The sequence below is a fragment of the Montipora capricornis genome, chromosome 11, assembly GCF_036669925.1.
Source record: "Montipora capricornis isolate CH-2021 chromosome 11, ASM3666992v2, whole genome shotgun sequence".
NCBI classification, from domain to species: Eukaryota; Metazoa; Cnidaria; class Anthozoa; order Scleractinia; family Acroporidae; genus Montipora; species Montipora capricornis.
The window spans coordinates 21,519,272-21,541,771 of NC_090893.1; the positions used below are offsets into that span (position 1 = coordinate 21,519,272).

At 38.2% G+C, this 22,500-nt stretch overlaps 5 protein-coding genes and 1 pseudogene across 5 annotated transcripts in view; 1 reads left to right on the forward strand and 5 right to left on the reverse strand.

Annotated features, from left to right (window-relative positions):
- Positions 1-4,009, forward strand: part of LOC138024428 (GPI ethanolamine phosphate transferase 2-like) — an 18,212-nt gene extending 14,203 nt beyond the window's left edge. Inside the window, exon 8 of the mRNA XM_068871630.1 lies at positions 3,107-4,009. Coding sequence (XP_068727731.1) covers positions 3,107-3,350 — 244 coding nt within the window. The 3' untranslated portion in view covers positions 3,351-4,009. The remainder of the gene's footprint in view (positions 1-3,106) is intronic.
- A 166-nt stretch (positions 4,010-4,175) lies between these two features.
- LOC138024442 (uncharacterized) lies at positions 4,176-5,615 on the reverse strand. Its single transcript, XM_068871648.1, has one exon. It carries the CDS (start codon positions 5,598-5,600, stop codon positions 5,007-5,009), a length of 594 nt encoding a protein of 197 aa, XP_068727749.1. The 5' UTR covers positions 5,601-5,615; the 3' UTR covers positions 4,176-5,006.
- Positions 5,616-6,464: 849 nt separating this feature from the next.
- Positions 6,465-7,671, reverse strand: LOC138024443 (troponin C, skeletal muscle-like; annotated as a pseudogene).
- Positions 7,672-9,383: 1,712 nt separating this feature from the next.
- Positions 9,384-11,025, reverse strand: LOC138024114 (troponin C, skeletal muscle-like). The gene has a single exon (XM_068871217.1). It carries the CDS (start codon positions 10,930-10,932, stop codon positions 10,444-10,446), a length of 489 nt encoding a protein of 162 aa, XP_068727318.1. The 5' UTR covers positions 10,933-11,025; the 3' UTR covers positions 9,384-10,443.
- A 2,770-nt stretch (positions 11,026-13,795) lies between these two features.
- On the reverse strand, positions 13,796-14,754 carry LOC138024157 (troponin C, skeletal muscle-like). Its single transcript, XM_068871264.1, has one exon. It carries the CDS (start codon positions 14,723-14,725, stop codon positions 14,237-14,239), a length of 489 nt encoding a protein of 162 aa, XP_068727365.1. The 5' UTR covers positions 14,726-14,754; the 3' UTR covers positions 13,796-14,236.
- A 960-nt stretch (positions 14,755-15,714) lies between these two features.
- Positions 15,715-17,130, reverse strand: LOC138024062 (troponin C, skeletal muscle-like). Its single transcript, XM_068871151.1, has one exon. It carries the CDS (start codon positions 17,040-17,042, stop codon positions 16,554-16,556), a length of 489 nt encoding a protein of 162 aa, XP_068727252.1. The 5' UTR covers positions 17,043-17,130; the 3' UTR covers positions 15,715-16,553.
- Positions 17,131-22,500: the final 5,370 nt, after the last annotated feature.

Here is a 22,500-nt window from a genome sequence, read left to right on the forward strand (position 1 = left end):
ATGACACGACACCGTATCCATAGATACAACAAACTAGTACCCAGTACGCATGCGTGCGTCAAACATGTTTTGAGTGTCTGTCGAAATGTGCAAAACATCGGTCACCAAACACGAGAACAAATGAAATGTTGGAACTTTTGACAGAATCGAAATCGTACCCAACACGTGAAAACATGTTAAAACAGCACAAAACAAGTTGGCTAAACGGGTAAATGTTTCGCTGCCGTTTGTACAGGCCTCAGTTAAGATCTACGACGGAAACGTCACCTCAAAGTCTTCGGGATTAATCCATCTCGTTCACGTCGTACAATGAGGACGAAGTATCCTAAAAATGATAAAACGATACGAGCCGTTTCTGAGTAAAAATAGAAAATGAAAGATTCAAATTTGTAAGCTCGCGCTGTCGTCATAACCTCAAATTTAATGATTTCACGTCGTTGTGAAGAGTACCACGAAAATATGTGGTGAAATGTGCGTCACACGTGCAGCACGATCCTTTTTCCTCTTTTAACCAAATGATATTGTTGTTTTATGGCGCTGTCGTTGACGACCACGTCACAGGTCTCAAAGTCCCTAACATCATTGGTTAAAGAGGGAAAAAATCGTGCTCTATGACTGGCATGCATTTTTGCACATATTTTTGCGGTATCTGAGGTTTCCAGACAACGCAAGCAAGCAAATCTGAACCTTTTATTCTCTCTTTTACTTTGTAACCGCTGGTACTAGTTTATCTTTAGGATACTGACTTCGCCCACATACGCATTGCACCCTGACGACGTGAACGATATGGAATAATCGCAAAAGACTGACAAACAGTCCAAAGCGTTAACGTGCGCCCTCGTAGATCTTAACTAAAGTCCCTAGTAGGGAGTTTAAGTATTGAGGAGCTTACGCAAGGACGAGGACGACACCAACGAGAACGTCGTCTAAAAAAATATTATTTCCCGTTATTGTAATAACTTCGTTATAACCCCAAGTCGTTCGGAATGGAAAGTGTGTATCAACATTTGCAGGAATAAAAATGGCATGAATTGTGTGGTTGTTTGAGGAGAAAGTTAAAAATGTTTCATCGTGTTCTCACGTCCTCTACACAACCTGAAATTTAAGTTTGAGGTATTCTAAGTACTTCATGATTATTCCATCTTGTTCATATTATTCAATATGAGCGAGGTGTCATAAAACTGGATTGGTACGAGATTTGAAGTAAAGAGTGAGACTGAAAGATTCACTGCAGTTTGTCCACCTTGTCGTCAAAACCTTAAATTTGGTTATTTCACATGGTAGTTTTGACGAGTGCGGGAGAGAAATGTACAAAAATGCATGCCGCACGTGCAGCACGATAATTTTGGTTCTTTTAACCAATAATGTTACTGCTTTTTGGCGTTGTTGTTGCTGTAGCCGTCGTCGTCTCTTAAACTGCCTGTTGTCAGGACGACGACGGCAAAGAAATGTACCAAAATGAAAAACGCACGTGCAGGGCGTGCAGAGTTTTTGTTTTTGCTCATCAGAGTTATTGCTTTGTGGCATTCTCGTAGTAGCTGTAGTCGTCCTTGCGTAATCTCCCTATAAATAGAGACCTTTATCACCGACGTTTTCGGGATATACCGCAAACCGCGGTTTGCGGTTAGTCGTTTGCCGTTACAGGTTAGCTCGATTTTGAACTTTATCAAACCGTTCCTGTTATGCACATCGACGCCGCCGTCTTGGATTTTTCATTGCTACAACTTCTCTCAAATCAAACAGCTAAAATTCTCCCAAAACTAATATTTGATCTTCAAAATTGTTCCCGATAGATAGCAAACAGATGTAACAACATGATTGATATGGTCAAACGGTGGTCTGATTGATCTCTGGCTTTAGTATAAACACACAGGTGATTATACAAAATCGCGCGCTCTCATTGGCTCGCTATCTCGGATTATCAGCCGATAATCACCTCGACGGACAAAATGGCTGCCAGTAGTGGTTTTGCCACGGTAAGTGAAGATGATTTCGCGTTGAAATGTTTTTTTTCCCCTTTTTTGAAATAGTCACCTGTGTATTTATACTGACACAATTATTCGCCTCAGGCTCAGTGATTATCGGCGAATATTGACCTCGACATCGTCTTGGTGAATATTCACCGATAATTACTTCGCCTTCGGCGAATAATTCTTAAATAATAAAACGCTACCGTAAATCACTTACCACAAGAACTGTGTCTGGAAGTTGAAACTCGAACCTCATACTGCAAATGTTACGTCAAAGACAATATCACTTGATTTCCCGAGGTTTGAGGTTCGCGGTATTGCTCGAAAAATTCGTTGCTAAAGGTCTCTAATGTGCCGGCGAAAACGTCACTTCAAAAATGACTTGTGCGGTATTAAGTACTTCGCCATCATTCCATCTTGTTTATGTTATGTAACATGGGCGCAGAATCCGTAAAGTGGATTTTTACGAACGGTTTTGAAATAAAGATAGAGAATGAATAAATCACTCTTAAATGCTCACGTTGTTTTCGCCAAAACCCAAAATTTCCCCTTTTCACGTTGTTGATTTGTCGAGGATAAATTTAAAGGGAAATACACAATAAATGTATGCTGCACGCGCAGTTCCATTATTGTTCGATTATTGTTCCTCTTTTGCTTTCTGGCGTTGCTGTTTCCATAGCTATGTTCCTTTCTTAAACTCCCTACTGCCAAGCGCGCGAAAACATGACAATCGATTTGTTCTTATTTTAGGCCGAACACCCAGCATTGTACTGAAAACCACAGCAATAAAAAAAAATAACCTACGCTCAACTGTAAATCGCTCTATTCCGTGCACATGATCCGTGATTCTTTACAACAAAGAGTATTTTATTCTCTATCTTTACGTTGAAAGCGGTCGTTTCAGTCTAGTTATAGGATAATTCACCCATTTGGCTCAACGTGAAGGAAATGGAATAATCGTGAAATACTATCGCTATCGGATACCTCAAAGTTATACGTTTTCTTTGACGTTGCGGTCCGGCGTAGTTTCTTATCAACTCCGTGATTATTACAAGTACCGAGGGAATATTTCAAGGAGGCAAGCAAAGGCAAGGAACTATATAAGGCTAATTCAACGTTTAATCATTTCTTTATAGTTTACAGAAGTCTCTTCTCCAAGCGTGCTACGTCATCCTTCTCTCCCAGTCTTTGGTCTTGAGCGTCTATTGTACGTTGGTATTTAGTCAGCGGTATCACCTGTTCGTTTGGAGCGTGTTTTCGCCGAAATTGCTGTACGAGGCAACGAAAACCCTGTTGTGCACTTTATCCGTCGGCACTGTTCTTTGTTTGATGCATTTCCTAATAAGAATACCACGGTTGGACCTTGAGAAGACAAAGTGAAAACTACTTGAACCGCGGATTACAATAATTATTTTAACTTTTGAACGTCTTAGAAGATGATGATGACGACAACTTTAATGTAATACACTATTACTGGAGATCAGCCCCTCCCCCCCCCCCCGGGGGGGGGACTTTGCATATGAAGGGGCGAAGATGCTCGTCGGAAATTTTGAATTAAGCCCCTATTTGTTCGCTGTGCCAATTTTTTTACTTTGTCTTCAGAAGAAGTCCAATATTGCCCAATGTGGACCGATTTTTTTCGCATGTTCCCCCCCCCCCCCCTCATCAGAGTATTTTTTTGAAAGGGCTTCCCCCCCCTCCCTTGAATAAAAAAATACATACGGCATTAAAAATGTTACTGCATTAAAATTTCGTTTTGTTACATTTAACGTAATTTATCGAAAGAAACCGGAAAGCTAGAAAGCTGCTTTTAACAAATCCTCACTCAAAAGAATGAAAAGTCAATTTCAGCTCTCCTTGTTACTGCTCGTCCTGAGCGTGTTGTAGCTGGCCTCTCGTCTACATATTCCTCGTCTGAGGCGACAAAAGCAAGAACGACAAAGTTGTTAATATTCAAGACTGTTAGTATGAAGTTTTCTTGTTACCCTGGAACTGTTTTAGCATATTTGTTATAATAAAAGAGCACACTTTTTCTTCAATTTGTTAACATCTCTTATCCTATTTTTAATCTAAATTTTTCGTCCGCCCCCCTCCCCCCTTTCCTTCATTTTTGTTTTTTCGGCTTCCCCCCCTCCCCCCCCCCAATCCCACCAGTCCCCCCTTTCTCATAAAAAATGAACGGTCCCTAAAGAACGAAATTTGCTCTAGTGTTCATGTTTTTTTTTTATTATTATTATTTCATTGCGATCATCCACTAGATTAGCTACTCCTACGGTTTCGATGATCCGAACTCACTCACTATCTAGATATTTGTACTTTATTTTCTTTATTCGCGATTTTTTTTTCTGTAAATCTTAACTTTTTCAGGCCTAGTTTATACGTCGAATTTCAGACGAAAAAAATCGAAACGAATTTAATGCAAGGAGTTAAATTCGTCTGAATAGCTACGTATAAAACCGTCTGTCATAATTGAATTCGTCCAGGCGGATACAATTTCGGACTTGATGCAGAGTTGACATATGATTTCAATATGTGTATTCTCAGTTATTTTTACAAGAATTCATCAAGAAACAGAGACTGACCGAGACTCGCAACAACAATTGTTTCCTGATCAAAGCTAATAATATCATTCGATGAAGATGTTATTGCCTTTTCAATCTTTCCCTATAATGGTCTATAATCATGGAAAAAGTAATGCCATTCCTGAAGCGCGCCATGTTTTTTTTTAGCTTTTCAATGGCCGTCGCGGCTCAATGGTTCACTAATTTTTGAAAATTTGTCTGAATCGGAATTCCGATATCGACGTCTCACAGACGAAGTTAATAGGAAACAAATTCGTCTCAAGTAAATTCGAAGTATAAACTAGGCCTTATTCTGTACTTGTGTTGTTTTGACTTGAGTGGAATAAATTATCTTGTATCTTGTATCCCAAAGGGAAAAGATTGTGGAACAGTAACTTCTTTACGCTTTACGATGCGCCTTAATGTGCGCCTAAATTCTTTCACACGTTCAGTGACAAATCATAGCTGATTACATTCATGTTTTTTTGTCACAGTTTTCAAGCGGGACCCAATTCAACCATTTCACAAACTCCCAGAAAGACAATTTTCCATTTTTATGGTGGTCCAATTCCCTGAATAGTTTCTTTGAATTAATGTTGTGGTATCCAAGAGAGCAAAGTAAGTTTTCAAATTGTTCTGTGTCTAAAGTGTCGCTGTCATCGGTGTCGTAAGTCTTGAATACCTCCATAGCAAGACACAGTTTCCCAAACTTCGACTTGTCGTCGATATTTTCGAAGCGTTCCCCGCTTCGCAGCCAGTTGAAAAATTCCCCGTAGGAAACATTATGCTCTCCGGCTTGGTCGAGCAACAGAGAATAAATACAAGCTTGTTCAGGGGTCAAACCTAAGTCGTCTTCCAACAATGCTTTTAGTTCTGGCTTGTTGAGCTTTCCATCCTTTTCGAGGTCATATCGGTCAAATAAGCTTTGAATGGCTATTTCTGGTGTATCACGAGCGAAGAACGAATTACCTGCTTGCATTTTCCACAGCTTTCCACTTTCTTGGTCGATTTTACAGTTTCTTTCTTCAGTTGATACTGTCTCTGAGTTTGCTGTCCTTTGGTCTTGCATTAGATTTACCCGGTTTTATAGTCAGTCACTGATGTCACGTGAAAGAAGTGCGCGCGGAAGTAGACTTCATGTCAGATCATGTCAGCTTACACGTTCCTAATCATTTTCTTAATCGTACCTAGCGCTTATGCAAGTTTCCTGTCACATATTTGTCTTGTTTTAATGTGTGTATTGAAGAAAAAGACCAACCCAATGAAACAATTACCGCTTAATAAAGCGGATACAAGATACACTCACGTTTCGCCTCGGACAACAGCTGGGGGGGATTCGACGCACGGAGAGAAACATTACGATGATTGGAAACTTTAAAATTCTCCTTTAATTAATTTATTAGCTCAAGGTTCGTTTATTAAAAAAAAAAGTTAAAAACTCCTTGTGTGCGCTTACGACAAGCTTTAAAACGTACAGTAAAGTCTTAGCATTTGTTTCAAAAGACGTCAGTCCAAAGGTAAATATTATCAGGAAAAATTCAACGCCTCCTTCCATCAGCAAAATAAAGCCTCATTTACACTAGCAAGTTTTCCTTGACAAGTTTTTCCTTGACAAGTTTGCCTTGGTAGTGTAAATGAAAAATATGACAAGTTTTCCTTGACAAGTGCACTTGACAAGAAATATCCTTGTCACATTTTCCTTGTTGTCCGTCCCCTTCTCAAGGAAAAGCTAGCACGCCAGATTTTCCTTGACAAGGAAAATTTGTCCACGATTCCCCATCTACACGAGCAATTTTTCCTTGTCAAGGCAAACTTGTCAAGGAAAAATTGCTCGTGTAGATGGGGCTTAATAAATTCTTCGTCACGGACGTTTATTTTAATGATGACGTTGTTTAGTTTCACAGTTCAAGGTTGAAGAAGAAAAGCCGGGAAATTAAGTAATGAATGACGTTTATTATAAGTACCTTTGAGAGATTTCTCATCAAAATTTGACTGATTTTTCCTCTGACTAAATACTTTCACATAGTGTTCTTGGAAATTTTGACACCAAAAACTTCCTTCTTTTTCTCGAATCGGGAAATTCACTGTTGAGGCCAAAAAAAAACAAAGATCTCTCGAGTGTACACAAAGCTTTTTGCATCACTGATGCCATATCTACGTTGATTCAATTGTCAAGATATGTTAAGATATGTTAAGATATGTGATCCTTACACTGTACTTAAAAATAGTCGACTGAATATTGATTTAAGTCTCACGAATATCAGCTATAAATAATTTATGCAAGTCACGCTCAAGACGCGTGTCGTGAAAATAAATATTTCTTAATAAACATAATTATTATCCTAAATGTATAAACAAAGTCACGGTGTTGCTTTAGCGCTAGCGGCCGTCTTAAACCAGTATTTTTCTTGTATTTTGTTGTTGCTGAATAGTGTGTCCGTGCAGTTTTGATCTCGGCGAAAAAGTTCCTTAGTTGAGGCTGTCATGGGGGAAGGTATCGCAAAGCTGAAGGAGGCATGGGCAATCCCGGTTTCAAGCCTGATTGTAATCTTTCTGAATTATCTTGGTCGTTGATTGTACTGATTGAGGAAATTCTTGTTAAAAAGTCTATCACTGGATATTGTTGAGGTCGATCACATTTTTCATATCAGCTAGTTAAGAACAGGTAGCCATTTTAACCAGACCATAAACTCCCAAAAGGTGAGGGCTCCGTTTTGGCATTTATCCATTTGGGCAAAGGCTTCATCCATGTTGATTGTAGTATAACCAAAATATCTCATCATCGTTTCGAATTGACTTCTGTCAAGTTTATCACTATTGTCCGTGTCAAATGTCTTAAAATAGTGGAACGCCTTCAAGAGACTGTAAAACTTCGCTTTGTCGTTTAAAACTTCAAAATTCTCTCCACTGCGAAGCCAGTCGTTAAATTCTTCAAAAGAAATATTGTGATCTCCGTTTTTGTCCAACAGGAGAAAATAAATGCCGGATTGTTCGGCGTTTAAGCCTAAATCTTCTTGTAGCAAGTTTTGCATTTCCTTGTCTTCAAGCCTTCCGTTTTGATTTGCATCGTACCGATCGAAAAGACTACGAATGACGACCTCTGGAACGCCTTAGTCGAAATAGCTAAGTCCTGCTTGCATCTTCGAAAATCCTTGCGTTTCTTAATTACACCGCGCGGTGCCTTAAAACCGTATGTGTTTGATTGCTCGATCGAATTGCTCTTTATATTATCCCATTTCATTAAAATTCACCTTTTAAATAGAATCTTTATTTTCAGTTTGGATTGTCTTTCCTTAAATTTCTTGATAAAAGATTCTTACGCATTTCCCTTTGAAAACAAATTTATTTGTTTAACAATTGTTCACGCCCAAAAGCATCCAAACTCACTTTTGTTTTCTAAAAGACAAACAAAAAGTTCAAATGTACCTGGGTGTTGGTTCTCCGAGTAAACACAGTTTTCGGGAAATTTCCCAGGAAGTGTTTTTTTTTTTTTTTTCGGCGAGGTTTTTGCTGCTTAGGCGAATATTTAATCGCAGACAATCGCTAAAAACAGTTAAAGAAGGCCAAACGTTTATTCAAATTTGAGCTAAGAGTTTCGTTCATGATCATATATACTAATAAGCTGACACAAGTTAAAGAAATATATACACGATATTCGGGTACGGTACATCTCAAGCGTTCTGATTGGTTAACACTGAGGTGATGTTTACCTCCAATGAGCCAAAGAGGAACGAAAATCGCTTTCGGTAATCGATTTGCTGCGGTGACTAATTACTTGCTCTGTTAGTGATTCGGATACTACGAACACTAAATAATTTTTCTTGCCAGTGTTGGTGAATAATTGTTGATTATTGCTTTGCAAAAATAAGATACGTATTTTAGAATTTTCTTCAAGACACATTTCATAACGAAAAACAAAATTCTTTGTTCTAAGTATTTATTATTAAGAAATGGAGAGATGTGACAAAATTTGCAAAAATGGAGTCAACGAAAAATCAGACCGCCCTTTGTGGCTGCTGCGAGTTGACACTAATGTATAAAAAAAGATAATCTGATAATGTGCCGTTACCGCTAATTCTAAGCCTTACAGATACCGGTTAATCGATTTTTAATAGCAATTAATTTCTGAGAAACCCGGGAAGTTTTTTTAGCGTTTGACGTCATTATTTTTACGTATGATAGGCGTGACTTTCCCAATGGAAATTTAAAAATTGGACTGGACTGGGCAGGACTGGTTTTCTAATAGTAGGATTAGACTGCCACGAGGGATGATGATTATCTGTTTTTTGATTGGTGCCAGTGCGTCTTTCGATACTTGTCTTCCTTCAGGATAAAATTAAATTGCAAATTATCTTTTGACAAACAAAATTCAAGCTTCGCTTGGTATTTTATTGCGCCCTACTGTTAATCCGCTTTACAACTGAGAAAACGTTCTCTAGGATGTATAATCTGAATTCCGCAGGAAAAACTCGATCCTTGGTGCCTGCTCGGTTGAGAGACGAAGTAGGCAGTTAGTCTCTTCGTTCTGTCCTGGATAAACGTGAATGAAGCATTCCTAAATGTAGCACTGATATTGTTAAAACACACCCACCCCATTGGAATAGCCGTTTCTTTAAATATTACTGAGCGAGAGCTATAGTTCTTTACAAATAATGTGTTTTAACTCATCCATATATTATGGGAGAATATATGCGATAATCACATGTTCGAACTGCGAATTACATGAAATGATTTTGTTTGATTCGGAGTGGTTTATACTGATCACCGTAGTTAGGCAGTCACGTAGTAAGCATTTGGTTCATAAATATTATGTTGATATAATTGCATTTTACTCGAGTCGGTGAAAGAAATTTTAACCAAAAAGTGGATGAGGACCGTTATACACAAAGCTTTTTGCATCACTGATGCCATATCTATGTTGATTCAATTGTCACGGATTTGTAGCTTACAGCAGTTTTTGATCGAAGCCGTCCAACCAGAACCAAAAAAATTCTTTGGCCAATCATAATCTCAACGGACCAATCCTAACGCAAAGAAAAATATATGCAGCCGGCGCGAAGCCCGGTAAAAAACGCGCGCCCAATCAAATCGCCTTGTGTAGTGATGCATAACCATAAAAAATCATTGCAATATTGATCTAAAAACCGCTTTGAATAACCGAAACTCATTGTAGAAATTTGTTGTGGACTCACTCGACTGCGCCTCGTGAGTCCACAACATTTTGACCACTGTGATGACGTATATCGCTGTCGATAGGAGTACAGACAACGCTGAACCACTTTCGATTTGTTAATTTTTTTAAAGGGGTTTTCCCTGCGCTATGCGATCATATTGTCTTCCCACTCAATATTTAGAGGCGAATCGGATACTAAAAAAGAAAAATATAGAAAACCTGACAATAGAGCACAATTTAAGACGTTGAATAACTCCCACTGCAAATTAGTTTTTATTTTAACTTAAGATATGTGATCCTTACACTGTACTTCAAAATAGTCGACTGAATATATTGATTTGAGTCTCACGAATATCAACTATAAATAATTTACGCAAGTCACGCTCAAGACGCGTGTCATGAAAATAAATATTTCTCAATAAACATATTTATTATCCTAAATGTACAAACAGTGTCACGGTGTTGCTTTAGCGGCCGTCTTAAACCAGTATTTTTCTTGTATTTTGTTGTTGCTGAATAGTGTGTCCGTGCAGTTTTGATCTCGGCGGAAAAGTTCCTTAGTAGAGGCTGTCATGGGGGAAGGTATCGCGGAGCTGAAGGAGGCATAGGCAATCCCAGTTTCAAGCCTGACTGTAATCTTTCTGAATTATCTTGGTCAGTGATTGTACTGATTGAAGAAATTCTTGTTAAAAAGTCTATCACTGGATATTGTTGAGGTCGATCACCTTTTTCATATCAGCTAGTTAAGAACAGGTAGCCATTTTAACCAGACCATAAACTCCCAAAAGGTGATAGCTCCGTTTTGGCATTTATCCATTTGGGCAAAGGCTTCATCCATGTTGATTGTAGTATAACCAAAATATCTCATCATCGTTTCGAATTGACTTCTGTCAAGTTTATCACTATTGTCCGTGTCAAATGTCTTAAAATAGTGGAACGCCTTCAAGAGACTGTAAAACTTCGCTTTGTCGTTTAAAACTTCAAAATTCTCTCCACTGCGAAGCCAGTCGTTAAATTCTTCAAAAGAAATATTGTGATCTCCGTTTTTGTCCAACAGGAGAAAATAAATGCCGGATTGTTCGGCGTTTAAGCCTAAATCTTCTTGTAGCAAGTTTTGCATTTCCTTGTCTTCAAGCCTTCCGTTTTGATTTGCATCGTACCGATCGAAAAGACTACGAATGACGACCTCTGGAACGCCTTTCTCGAAATAGCTAAGTCCTGCCTGCATCTTCAAAGATCCTTGTGTTTCTTAATTAAACCGATGCCTTAAAACTGTGTGTGTTTGATTGCTCGATCGAATTGCTCTTTATATTATCCCATTTCATTAAAATTCACCTTTTAAATAGAATCATTATTTTCAGTTTGAAAAAAGATTCTTACGCAATTCCCTTTGAAAACAAATTTATTTGTTTAACAATTGTTCACCCCCAAAAGCATTCAAACTCACTTTCGTTTTCTAAAAGACAAAAAAAAGCTCAAATGTACCTGGGTGTTGGTTTTCCGAGTAAACACAGTTTTCGGGGAATTTCCCAGTAAGTGGTTTTTTTTTTTTTTTTTGCGAGTTTTTTGCTGCTTAGGCAAATATTTAATCGCAGACAATCGTTAAAAACAGTTAAAGAAGGCCAAACGTTTATTCAAATTTGAGCTAAGAGTTTCGTTCATGATCATATATACTAATAAGCTCACACAAGTTAAAGAAATATATATATACGATATTCGGGTACTTCTCAAGCGTTCTGATTGGTTAACACTGAGGTGATGTTTACCTCCGAGGAGCCAAAGAGGAACGAAAATCGCTTTCGGTAATCGATTTGCTGCGGTGACCAATAGACCTCTTTAACTTGTACATTTTGTTTTCCCATTTCAGACCACGTGATGTTACTCTAGGGAAAACTCTCTTTCAAATGTCGTCCTATGCACGTGAATATGTACCCATAACTTATGAAAAAACAAAAGGAAAATTCCCTTGAGAACATCTCGTGGTCTCAAATGGGAAAACAAAACGTACAAGCTTAAGAGGTCTATTACTTGCTCTGTTAGTAGGGAGCTTAAGATCTACGACGACGACGTCGACGAAAACGCCACAAAACAATGATATCATTGGTTAAAAGAGCATAAATAATCGTGCTGCACGTGCAGCACGGATTTTAGCTCATATTTTTGCGGTTCACGGCATGACGACGACGAGAAATCTCTTAATTTTAGGTTTTGACGACAACGTGAGCATGCAACAGAGAATCTTTCATTCTCTATTTTCAGTCTGAAACCGCTAGTACCAATTTATTTTTCGGATACTTCGCCCACATTGTACGAAGTGACAGAGGTGGATTAATGGCGACAGACTTTTACTAGAGCGAAGTTCTATTTTGAGGTGACGTTTTCGTCGACGTCGCCGTCGTAGATCTTAAGGTCCTACGAACACTAAATAATTTTTCTTGCCAGTGTTGGTGAATAATTGTTGATTATTGCTTTGCAAAAATAAGATACGTATTTAAGAATTTTCTTCAAAACACATTTCATAACGAAAAACAAAAATCTTTGTTCTAGGTATTTATTATTAAGAAATGGAAAGATGTGACAAAATTGCCAAAATATCAGACCGCCCTTTGTGGCTGCTGCGAGTTGACACCAATGTATAAAAAAGATAATGATGTGCCGTTACCGCTAATTCTAAGCCTTACAGATACCGGTTAATCGATTTTTAATAGCAATTAATTTCTGAGAAACCCGGGAAGTTTTTTTAGCGTTTGACGTCATTATTTTTACGTATGATAGGCGTGACTTTCCCAATGGAAATTTAAAAATTGGACTGGACTGGGCAGGACTGGTTTTCTAATAGTAGGATTAGACTGCCACGAGGGATGATGATTATCTGTTTTTTGATTGGTGCCAGTGCGTCTTTCGATACTTGTCTTCCTTCAGGATAAAATTAAATTGCAAATTATCTTTTGACAAACAAAATTCAAGCTTCGCTTGGTATTTTATTGCGCCCTACTGTTAATCCGCTTTACAACTGAGAAAACGTTCTCTAGGATGTATAATCTGAATTCCGATGGAAAAACTCGATCCTTGGTGCCTGTTCGGTTGAGAGACCGAGTTGGCAGTTAGTCTCTTTGTTCTGTCTTGCTTGTCCTGGAATGAAGCATTCCTAAATGTAGCACTGATATTGTTAAAACACCCCCCCCCCCCCCCCTCCCCCCCCCCCCTATTGGAATAGCCGTTTCATTAAATTTTACTCAGCGAGAGCTATAGTTCTTTACAAATCATGTGTTTTAACTCATCCATATATTATTGGATAATTTTTGCGATAATCACATGTTCGAACTGCGAATGACATGAAATGATTTCGCTTGATTCGGAGTGGTTTAGACTGATCACCGTAGTTAGGCAGTCACGTAGTAAGCATTTGGTGCATAAATACCATGTTGATATAATTACACATATTTACGTCGAGTCGGTGAAAGAAATTTTAAGCAAAAAGTGGATGAGGACCGTTATACACAAAGCTTTTTGCATCACTGATGCCATATCTATGTTGATTCAATTGTCACGGATTTGTAGCTTACAGCAGTTTTTGATCGAAGCCGTCCAACCATAACCAAAAAAATTCTTTGGCCAATCATAATCTCAACGGACCAATCCTAACGCAAAGAAAAATATATGCAGCCGGCGCGAAGCCCGGTAAAAAACGTGCGCCCAAGCAAATCGCCTTGTGTAGTGATGCATAACCAGAAAAAAATCATTGCAATATTGATCTAAAAACCGCTTTGAATAACCGACACTCGTTCTAGAAATTTGTTGTGGACTTACTCGACTGCGCCTCGTGAGTCCACAACATTTTGACCACTGTGATGACGTATATCGCTGTCGATAGGAGTACAGACAACGCTGAACCACTTTCGATTTGTTAATTTTTTTAAAGGGGTTTTCCCTGCGCTATGCGATCATATTGTCTTCCCACTCAATATTTAGAGGCGAATCGGATACTAAAAAAGAAAAATATAGAAAACCTGACAATAGAGCACAATTTAAGACGTTGAATAACTCCCACTGCAAATTAGTTTTTTTATTTTAACTTAAGATATGTGATCCTTACACTGTATTTCAAAATAGTCGACTGAATATATTGATTTGAGTCTCACGAATATCAACTATAAATAATTTATGCAAGTCACGCTCAAGACCCGTGTCATGAAAATATATATTTCTTAATAAACATAGTTTTTATCCTTAATGTATAAACAAAGTCACGGTGTTGCTTTAGCGGCCGTCTTAAACCAGTATTTTTCTTGTATTTTGTTGTTGCTGAATAGTGTGTCCGTGCAGTTTTGATCTCGGCGGAAAAGTTCCTTAGTTGAGGCTGTCATGGGGGAAGGTATCGCAGAGCTGAAGGAGGCATGGGCAATCCCAGTTTCAAGCCTGACTGTAATCTTTCTGAATTATCTTGGTCGTCGATTGTACTGATTGAAGAAATTCTTGTTAAAAAGTCTATCACTGGATATTGTTGAGGTCGATCACCTTTTCCATATCAGCTAGTTAAGTACAGGTAGCCATTTTAACCAGACCATAAACTCCCAGAAGGTGATAGCTCCGTTTTGGCATTTATCCATTTGGGCAAAGGCTTCATCCATGTTGATTGTAGTATAACCAAAATATCTCATCATCGTTTCGAATTGACTTCTGTCAAGTTTATCACTATTGTCCGTGTCAAATGTCTTAAAATAGTGGAACGCCTTCAAGAGACTGTAAAACTTCGCTTTGTCGTTTAAAACTTCAAAATTCTCTCCACTGCGAAGCCAGTCGTTAAATTCTTCAAAAGAAATATTGTGATCTCCGTTTTTGTCCAACAGGAGAAAATAAATGCCGGATTGTTCGGCGTTTAAGCCTAAATCTTCTTGTAGCAAGTTTTGCATTTCCTTGTCTTCAAGCCTTCCATTTTGATTTGCATCGTACCGATCGAAAAGACTACGAATGACGACCTCTGGAACGCCTTTGTCGAAATAGCTACGTCCTGACTGCATCTTCGAAGATCCTTGCGTTTCTTAATTAAACCGATGCCTTAAAACTGTGTGTGTTTGATTGCTCGATCGAATTGCTCTTTATATTATCCCATTTCATTAAAATTCACCTTTTAAATAGAATCATTATTTTCAGTTTGAAAAAAGATTCTTACGCAATTCCCTTTGAAAACAAATTTATTTGTTTAACAATTGTTCACCCCCAAAAGCATTCAAACTCACTTTCGTTTTCTAAAAGACAAAAAAAAGCTCAAATGTACCTGGGTGTTGGTTTTCCGAGTAAACACAGTTTTCGGGGAATTTCCCAGTAAGTGGTTTTTTTTTTTTTTTTGGCGAGTTTTTTGCTGCTTAGGCAAATATTTAATCGCAGACAATCGTTAAAAACAGTTAAAGAAGGCCAAACGTTTATTCAAATTTGAGCTAAGAGTTTCGTTCATGATCATATATACTAATAAGCTGACACAAGTTAAAGAAATATATACACGATATTCGGGTACGGTACATCTCAAGCGTTCTGATTGGTTAACACTGAGGTGATGTTTACCTCCGAGGAGCCAAAGAGGAACGAAAATCGCTTTCGGTAATCGATTTGCTGCGGTGACCAATAGACCTCTTTAACTTGTACATTTTGTTTTCCCATTTCAGACCACGTGATGTTACTCTAGGGAAAACTCTCTTTCAAATGTTGTCCTCTTCACGTGAATATGTACGCATAACTTATGAAAAAACAAAAGGAAAATTCCCTTGAGAAAATCTCGTGGTCTGAAATGGAAAAACAAAACGTACAAGCTTAAGAGGTCTATTACTTGCTCTGTTAGTAGGGAGCTTAAGATCTACGACGACGACGTCGACGAAAACGCCACAAAACAATGATATCATTGGTTAAAAGAGCATAAATAATCGTGCTGCACGTGCAGCACGGATTTTAGCTCATATTTTTGCGGTTCACGGCATGACGACGACGAGAAATCTCTTAATTTTAGGTTTTGACGACAACGTGAGCATGCAACAGAGAATCTTTCATTCTCTATTTTCAGTCTGAAACCGCTAGTACCAATTTATTTTTCGGATACTTCGCCCACATTGTACGAAGTGACCGAGGTGGAATAATCGCGACAGACTTTTACCAGAGCGAAGTTCTATTTTGAGGTGACGTTTTCGTCGACGTCGCCGTCGTAGATCTTAAGGTCCTACGAACACTAAATAATTTTTCTTGCCAGTGTTGGTGAATAATTGTTGATTATTGCTTATTGCCTCGTGAGTCCACAACATTTTGACCACTGTGATGACGAATATCGTTGTCCATAGAAGTACAGACAACGCTGAACCACTTTCCATTTGTTAATTTTTTTAAGGGGTTTTCCCTGCGCTATGAGGTCAACTTCTCTTCCCGCTCAATATTTAGAGGCGAATCGGACACTAAAGAAGAAAAATATAGAAAACCTGACAATAGAGCACAATTTAAGACGTTGAATAACGCGTGTCATGAAAATAAATATTTCTTATAATAATAAACATAGTTATTATCCTTAATGTATAAACAAAGTCACGGTGTTGCTTTAGCGGCCGTCTTAAACCAGTATTTTCCTTGTATTTTGTTGTTGCTGAATAGTGTGTCCGTGCAGTTTTGATTTCGGCGGAAAAGTTCCTTAGTTGAGGCTGTCATGGGGGAAGGTATCGCAGAGCTGAAGGAGGCATTGGTAATCCCACTTTCAAGCCTGACTGTAATCTTTCTGAATTATCTTGGTCGTTGATTGTACTGATTGAAGAAATTCTTGTTAAAACGTCTCTCACTGGATATTGGTGAGGTCGATCACCTTTTTCATATCAGCTAGTTAAGTACAGGTAGCCATTTTAACCAGACCATAAACTCCCAAAAGGTGAGGGCTCCGTTTTGGCATTTATCCATTTGGGCAAAGGCTTCATCCATGTTGATTGTAGTATAACCAAAATATCTCATCATCGTTTCGAATTGACTTCTGTCAAGTTTATCACTATTGTCCGTGTCAAATGTCTTAAAATAGTGGAACGCCTTCAAGAGACTGTAAAACTTCGCTTTGTCGTTTAAAACTTCAAAATGCTCTCCACTGCGAAGCCAGTCGTTAAATTCTTCAAAAGAAATATTATGATCTCCGTTTTTGTCCAACAGGAGAAAATAAATGCCGGATTGTTCGGCGTTTAAGCCTAAATCTTCTTGTAGCAAGTTTTGCATTTCCTTGTCTTCAAGCATTCCGTTTTTATTTGTATCGTACCGATCGAAAATGCTACGAATGACGACCTCTGGAACGCCTTTGTCGAAATAGCTAAGTCCTGCCTGCATCTTCGAAAATCCTTGCGTTTCTTAATTACACCGCGCGGTGCCTTAAAACCGTATGTGTTTGATTGCTCGATCGAATTGCTCTTTATATTATCCCATTTCATTAAAATTCACCTTTTAAATAGAATCTTTATTTTCAGTTTGGATTGTCTTTCCTTAAATTTCTTGGTAAAAGATTCTTACGCATTTCCCTTTGAAAACAAATTTATTTGTTTAACAATTGTTCACTCCCAAAAGCATCCAAACTCACTTTTGTTTTCTAAAAGACAAACAAAAAGTTCAAATGTACCTGGGTGTTGGTTCTCCGAGTAAACACAGTTTTCGGGAAATTTCCCAGGAAGTGTTTTTTTTTTTCGGCGAGTTTTTCGCTGCTTAGGCGAATATTTAATCGCAGACAATCGCTAAAAACAGTTTACGAAGGCCAAACGTTTATTTAAATTCCAGCTAAGAGTTTCGTTCACGATCATATTACCTAATAAGCTGACACAATTTAAAGAAATATATACACGATATTCGGGTACTTCTCAGGCGTTCTGATTGGTTAACACTGAGGTGATGTTTACCTCCCAGGAGCCAAAGAGAAACGAAAATCGCTCTCGGTAATCGATTTGATGCGGTGACCAATTACTTGCTCTGTTAGTGAATCGGATACTACGAACACTAAATAATTTTTCTTGCCAATGTGAATAATTGTTGATTATTCAAATTGTTGATTATTGCTTTGCAAAAATAAGATACGTATTTTAGAATTTTCTTCAAGACACATTTCATAACGAAAAACAAAATTCTTTGTTCTAAGTATTTATTATTAAGAAATGGAGAGATGTGACAAAATTTGCAAAAATGGAGTCAACGAAAAATCAGACCGCCCTTTGTGGCTGCTGCGAGTTGACACTAATGTATAAAAAAAGATAATGTGCCGTTACCGCTAATTCTAAGTCTTACAGATACCGGTTAATCGATTTTTAATAGCAATTAATTTCTGAGAAACCCGGGAAGTTTTTTTTAGCGTTTGACGTCATTATTTTTACGTATGATAGGCGTGACTTTCCCAATGGAAATTTAAAAAAATTGGACTGGACTGGGCAGGACTGGTTTTCTAATAGTAGGATTAGACTGCCACGAGGGATGATGATTATCTGTTTTTTGATTGGTGCCAGTGCGTCTTTCGATGCTTGTCTTCCTTCAGGATAAAATTAAATGGCAAATGATCTTTTGACAAACAAAATTCAAGCTTCGGTTGGTATTTTATTGCGCACTACTGTTAATCAGCTTTACAACTGAGAAAACGTTCCGTAGGATGTATAATCTGAATTCCGCAGGAAAAACTCGATCCTTGGTGCCTGTTCGGTTGAGAGACCGAGTAGGCAGTTAGCGTCTTCGTTCTGTCCTGGTTGTCCTGGAATGAAGCATTCATAAATGTAGCACTGACATTGTTAAACCCCCCCCCCCCCCCCTTTCCCATTGGAATAGCCGTTTCTTTAAATTTTAGTCAGCGAGAGCTATAGTTCTTTACAAATAATGTGTTTTAACTCATCCATATATTATGGGAAAATATATGCGATAATCACATGTTCGAACTGCGAATTACATGAAATGATTTCGTTTGATTCAGAGTGGTTTAGACTGATCACCGTAGTTAGGCAGTCACGTAGTAAGCATTTGGTGCATAAATACCATGTTGATATAATTGCACATATTTACCTCGAGTCGGTGAAAGAAATTTTAACCAAAAAGTGGATAAAGAGACAATTGCTTAAATTGTCCAGAAAAGTTCGACGATCATTTCTCCCTTTCGTCCATAACCCGCTTTTCAAATATATACAAATTGATGTCTGTTTTTCATGCGTCTGTCCTGTTATTTATCATGAATTGCGTCGTAACATATTGTCAAAGTAGCTGTGGATCCGCAGACTGCTTTGACAATGTCATGACGAAATTCAGTGTCAATAACAGGACAGACGCATGAAAAACGGACATCAATTTGTTTTTTACAATAACAAAAAGGCAGAGGGGTCAAAATTAAGTCAAAACACGAGAAGAAAGCGAGACAAAAATGCGAGAAACTTCAAGCTGACGCGAGCAATATCGCTTCATTATCGCATAAGTTATAAATTTATGAGTCTGTCTCCTTATTGACAATAAAAATTAGCCAATGAGCGCGCGAGAATTTTTGCAGTCATTGTAAAATATATATATATAAGCAGTGTACGCTTGGTTGACCTAACGATGAACTCCCAGTAAGAGGATCCACAGGATACCGTGATGTCTCGACGCGAATTTGTAGTTAAGTGTATGTAAGATAATGCGACTAAGAGACAAACTCTTGACTGTTCTGGACGGGGTTTAATACGACGTTTCGGCCGTTCGGCCTTCTTTAGGTTAAAAGTTAAAACCTAAAAAACTGCAGAAAAACTGCAGACAGTACTGTTTCGGCCTTCAGGGCCTCATCAGTGCAGTGCTGGTTAAGCTTATAAATCCACCCCAAATGTCCCACACATGTGGTACATCTACGCCATGCCAGGGTGCTCAAACTAGCGAGTTAGTGAGCATGCGCAATTGCAAGCGGCAATGACTCATCCAAGTAGAGTGCTCAATTTGGACATGAAAGCAAAAGCTTTGTATTGCCAAAGAGCTATATATATATATATATATACCCCCATTGCGTCCTTTCACAGGAACACATGAGCCCAGCTAATTGGCCTGTTGTGGCTACACAGCTCACTTGGTAGAGCATTGTAACTGGATCGCAGAGGCTCATTGGAGCCACCCGAATTTTTCAGGTGTTAAGGACGGTGCCTACTAATTGAAAAGTATTTTTACCCCGGCTTATGATTATGTAGGAAATGTAGATCATAACAAGTGTTATTGAAATCCAAAAAGAAAATTGGGGTAACCACGCATTTTTCAAAGATAATTGATGAACAATATTTGTAAAAAGCTTTAAAATACAAAGCAATGTATGGCGTTCTTTCTCAAATTGAAGCTTAATTATCTCTCAAAAATGCATGGTTACCCCCAATTTTCTTTTTTTTTTTTTTCGACTTTCTCCGGATAGTTTTAAACGGCGCAAAGATATCACTGTATTAGTAATCATAACCGATAGGAAACCCCATTATCTCGAGATGGGCAGAACGTATGCGCAATAACAAAAGTAGGCACCGTCCTTAAAAGAGACTCATGTTGCGAGGATCATTTCTCTCTTTCGTCTGTAGCCCGCATTTCAGATATATAGATAAGTAGATTTATGGAGATCGACTGGTTCACTGAAACACATTTATTTGCTACTCTGAGTTTCATGCTTCTCGGCAAGTAATCATCAGGCAACTGCCAAGGATAATTTGATACAAATTGTATGTAGGATATACAAATCTGTAAGTTGAGAACAATCTTTCTACTGTTACAAATAAAGAAGCTATTATTAGCTGAATGAAATGTATTACGCAATGACTGATTCTTACAGAAATAAATTTGAAATTTGTGAAATTTTCAATTGTTTAGTGTGACTTGCATATCCTTTCCTTATATCCGTTATCATTGGCAGTTGCCTAATGATTGCTTCGCGAGAAGCATGAAACTCAGAATAGCAAACGAAATGTGTTTGAACTATTACTTTTCCAGAAATGTACTTTTCTATTCGGCTCTGGTTAATCCATCGAGCACTTAAGTAGAAGAAGAGGACTTTAGCTTGTAGAGGTTTTGCACGGCAGCCATGTTGCATGACAGGAACAATGAAAATGTTTTGCATTAGAAAGAATATTTATTACCATAGGAAAAAGAATCTATTGTTTCTGCCCTGCAACATGACTTCCGTGCAAAACCTCTATTACTTAACGGCTATATACAGCTTCCGCCCTTCGAAAGGGCGAATGACGAAGAGAGCTTGAAACGTAAGCTTTCGAATTTCTTTACTGTGGTCCATTTACCATATCAACTCGATAAAGTACAATAGCGTTTTGGATCTGAAGTTAAACAGTTCAAAATAATATAAACAAAGTGGAATCAGACGTTACTGACACATGTACATACTGTCAGTTTTCAAAATTCTTCCCACGCTTTACTATCTTAGTTTTAAAAAAAATCGCATTTACTTGCCAAGTTTGATGCAATGTGTTTGCAAAACGACTTGTTTAAAAAAAAAATGGGAAGACAACTTTATGTAACAATACTTCCATTCCAAAACTCTCCGTTTTCATCGGAATTTTAGGGGTGTATGAATCCGTATCAACGACAGAAAGTAAGCAGAACTCGGTATGTCATACAAACAAGTAACGCCATTATGCAGAATGGGGTCAAACACAGACGTCATACCTTACAGAAGCAATTAGGTCAATGAGCCGAAGCCCTGGTCAAGTCAAATTCGATGGCTTTGTGCGGAAAATCCTTCCTTCCGGCCTCTTTCAGGCGCGGTATTTAAGTTTTTAAAATGACCTCCGGTCACACCCGTATCCGTATTATGGGTAAGTAAGTACCTTGGGGTACGCATTCATCAGCTGATGAATGATGACACAAAACGTGACCGGGAATGTAGCTGCTTTTTCTGAGAAAAAAAGAGTATGAATTGCCCAACATAAGTGAGGAAATACTGTTATAGACTCATATGAAAAAAAAGGATTAGCCTTTTATTCCGGCTTCATTAATTAATTAACTTTTTCAGTACGACAGAAAAGGAGATTTGTTTGATGTCTGAAGTTGATTTGTTTGGGATGGAATTTACTATCGCACGCTGTTTCAGCAGTTCTTACCGCAAAGGAAACATGTAAACACATGATTGTATCGCCTGGCAACGCACAACACAAAGAAACACTCACTGGCCGTGTGTTAAACCGTGTGTTTTTTAGTGAGATTGTAGCACAAGAAATGATCAGTCAGAGTGGTGTAGGGATGGATGTCTCATAATGATAGAAATTCATGGGCTCAAAATTTTAAATTCTTTTGCATCTGTAAGTAACAATTCATTAACGTAACAGTGCATCCTGCCCCAAACATATTGCACTAACCTTAACCTCGAGAGAACCCTTGCAATTAGCATAAAGTAGAGGCAGTGATGTCAAAGGCCTTCATTACAATATTACGAAAACAAACAGTTGACAGATTTTGTCGCAGCTTATTCCAAGTTTCTCCCCTGTTGTTGTGCGCTTTTTCTTCTTAAGGTATTTAGTAACGTAAAGATGAAATCCTCTTCGACAACTTGAGGTTTTCGGGACTTTAAAGCTTGAGACTGCAGCGGAATATCCAACCGTTTTCAAGAAAAACAATCGATCTACCTCCTCAAGTGTTTGTTTAAACACCGGAAGAACAGCCAAGGTCATTTTTGAGGGGGTTTTCAGCAAACGTCGACCATTTGATTATTAAATTATTTCTAATAATTCACTACGTGATTTCCTGAATTGAAAGTTGAGTTACCGCATTAATTACCGTCAACCGCGATTATATAAGCAAACGTGACTGACTCCTGATT

Excerpts from the sequence above, each read along its gene's own strand:
- LOC138024442 (XM_068871648.1), bottom strand. The coding sequence starts at position 5,600 with ATGCAAGACCAAAGGACAGCAAACTCAGAGACAGTATCAACTGAAGAA.
- LOC138024157 (XM_068871264.1), bottom strand. The coding sequence starts at position 14,725 with ATGCAGTCAGGACGTAGCTATTTCGACAAAGGCGTTCCAGAGGTCGTC.
- LOC138024062 (XM_068871151.1), bottom strand. The coding sequence starts at position 17,042 with ATGCAGGCAGGACTTAGCTATTTCGACAAAGGCGTTCCAGAGGTCGTC.
- LOC138024114 (XM_068871217.1), bottom strand. The coding sequence starts at position 10,932 with ATGCAGGCAGGACTTAGCTATTTCGAGAAAGGCGTTCCAGAGGTCGTC.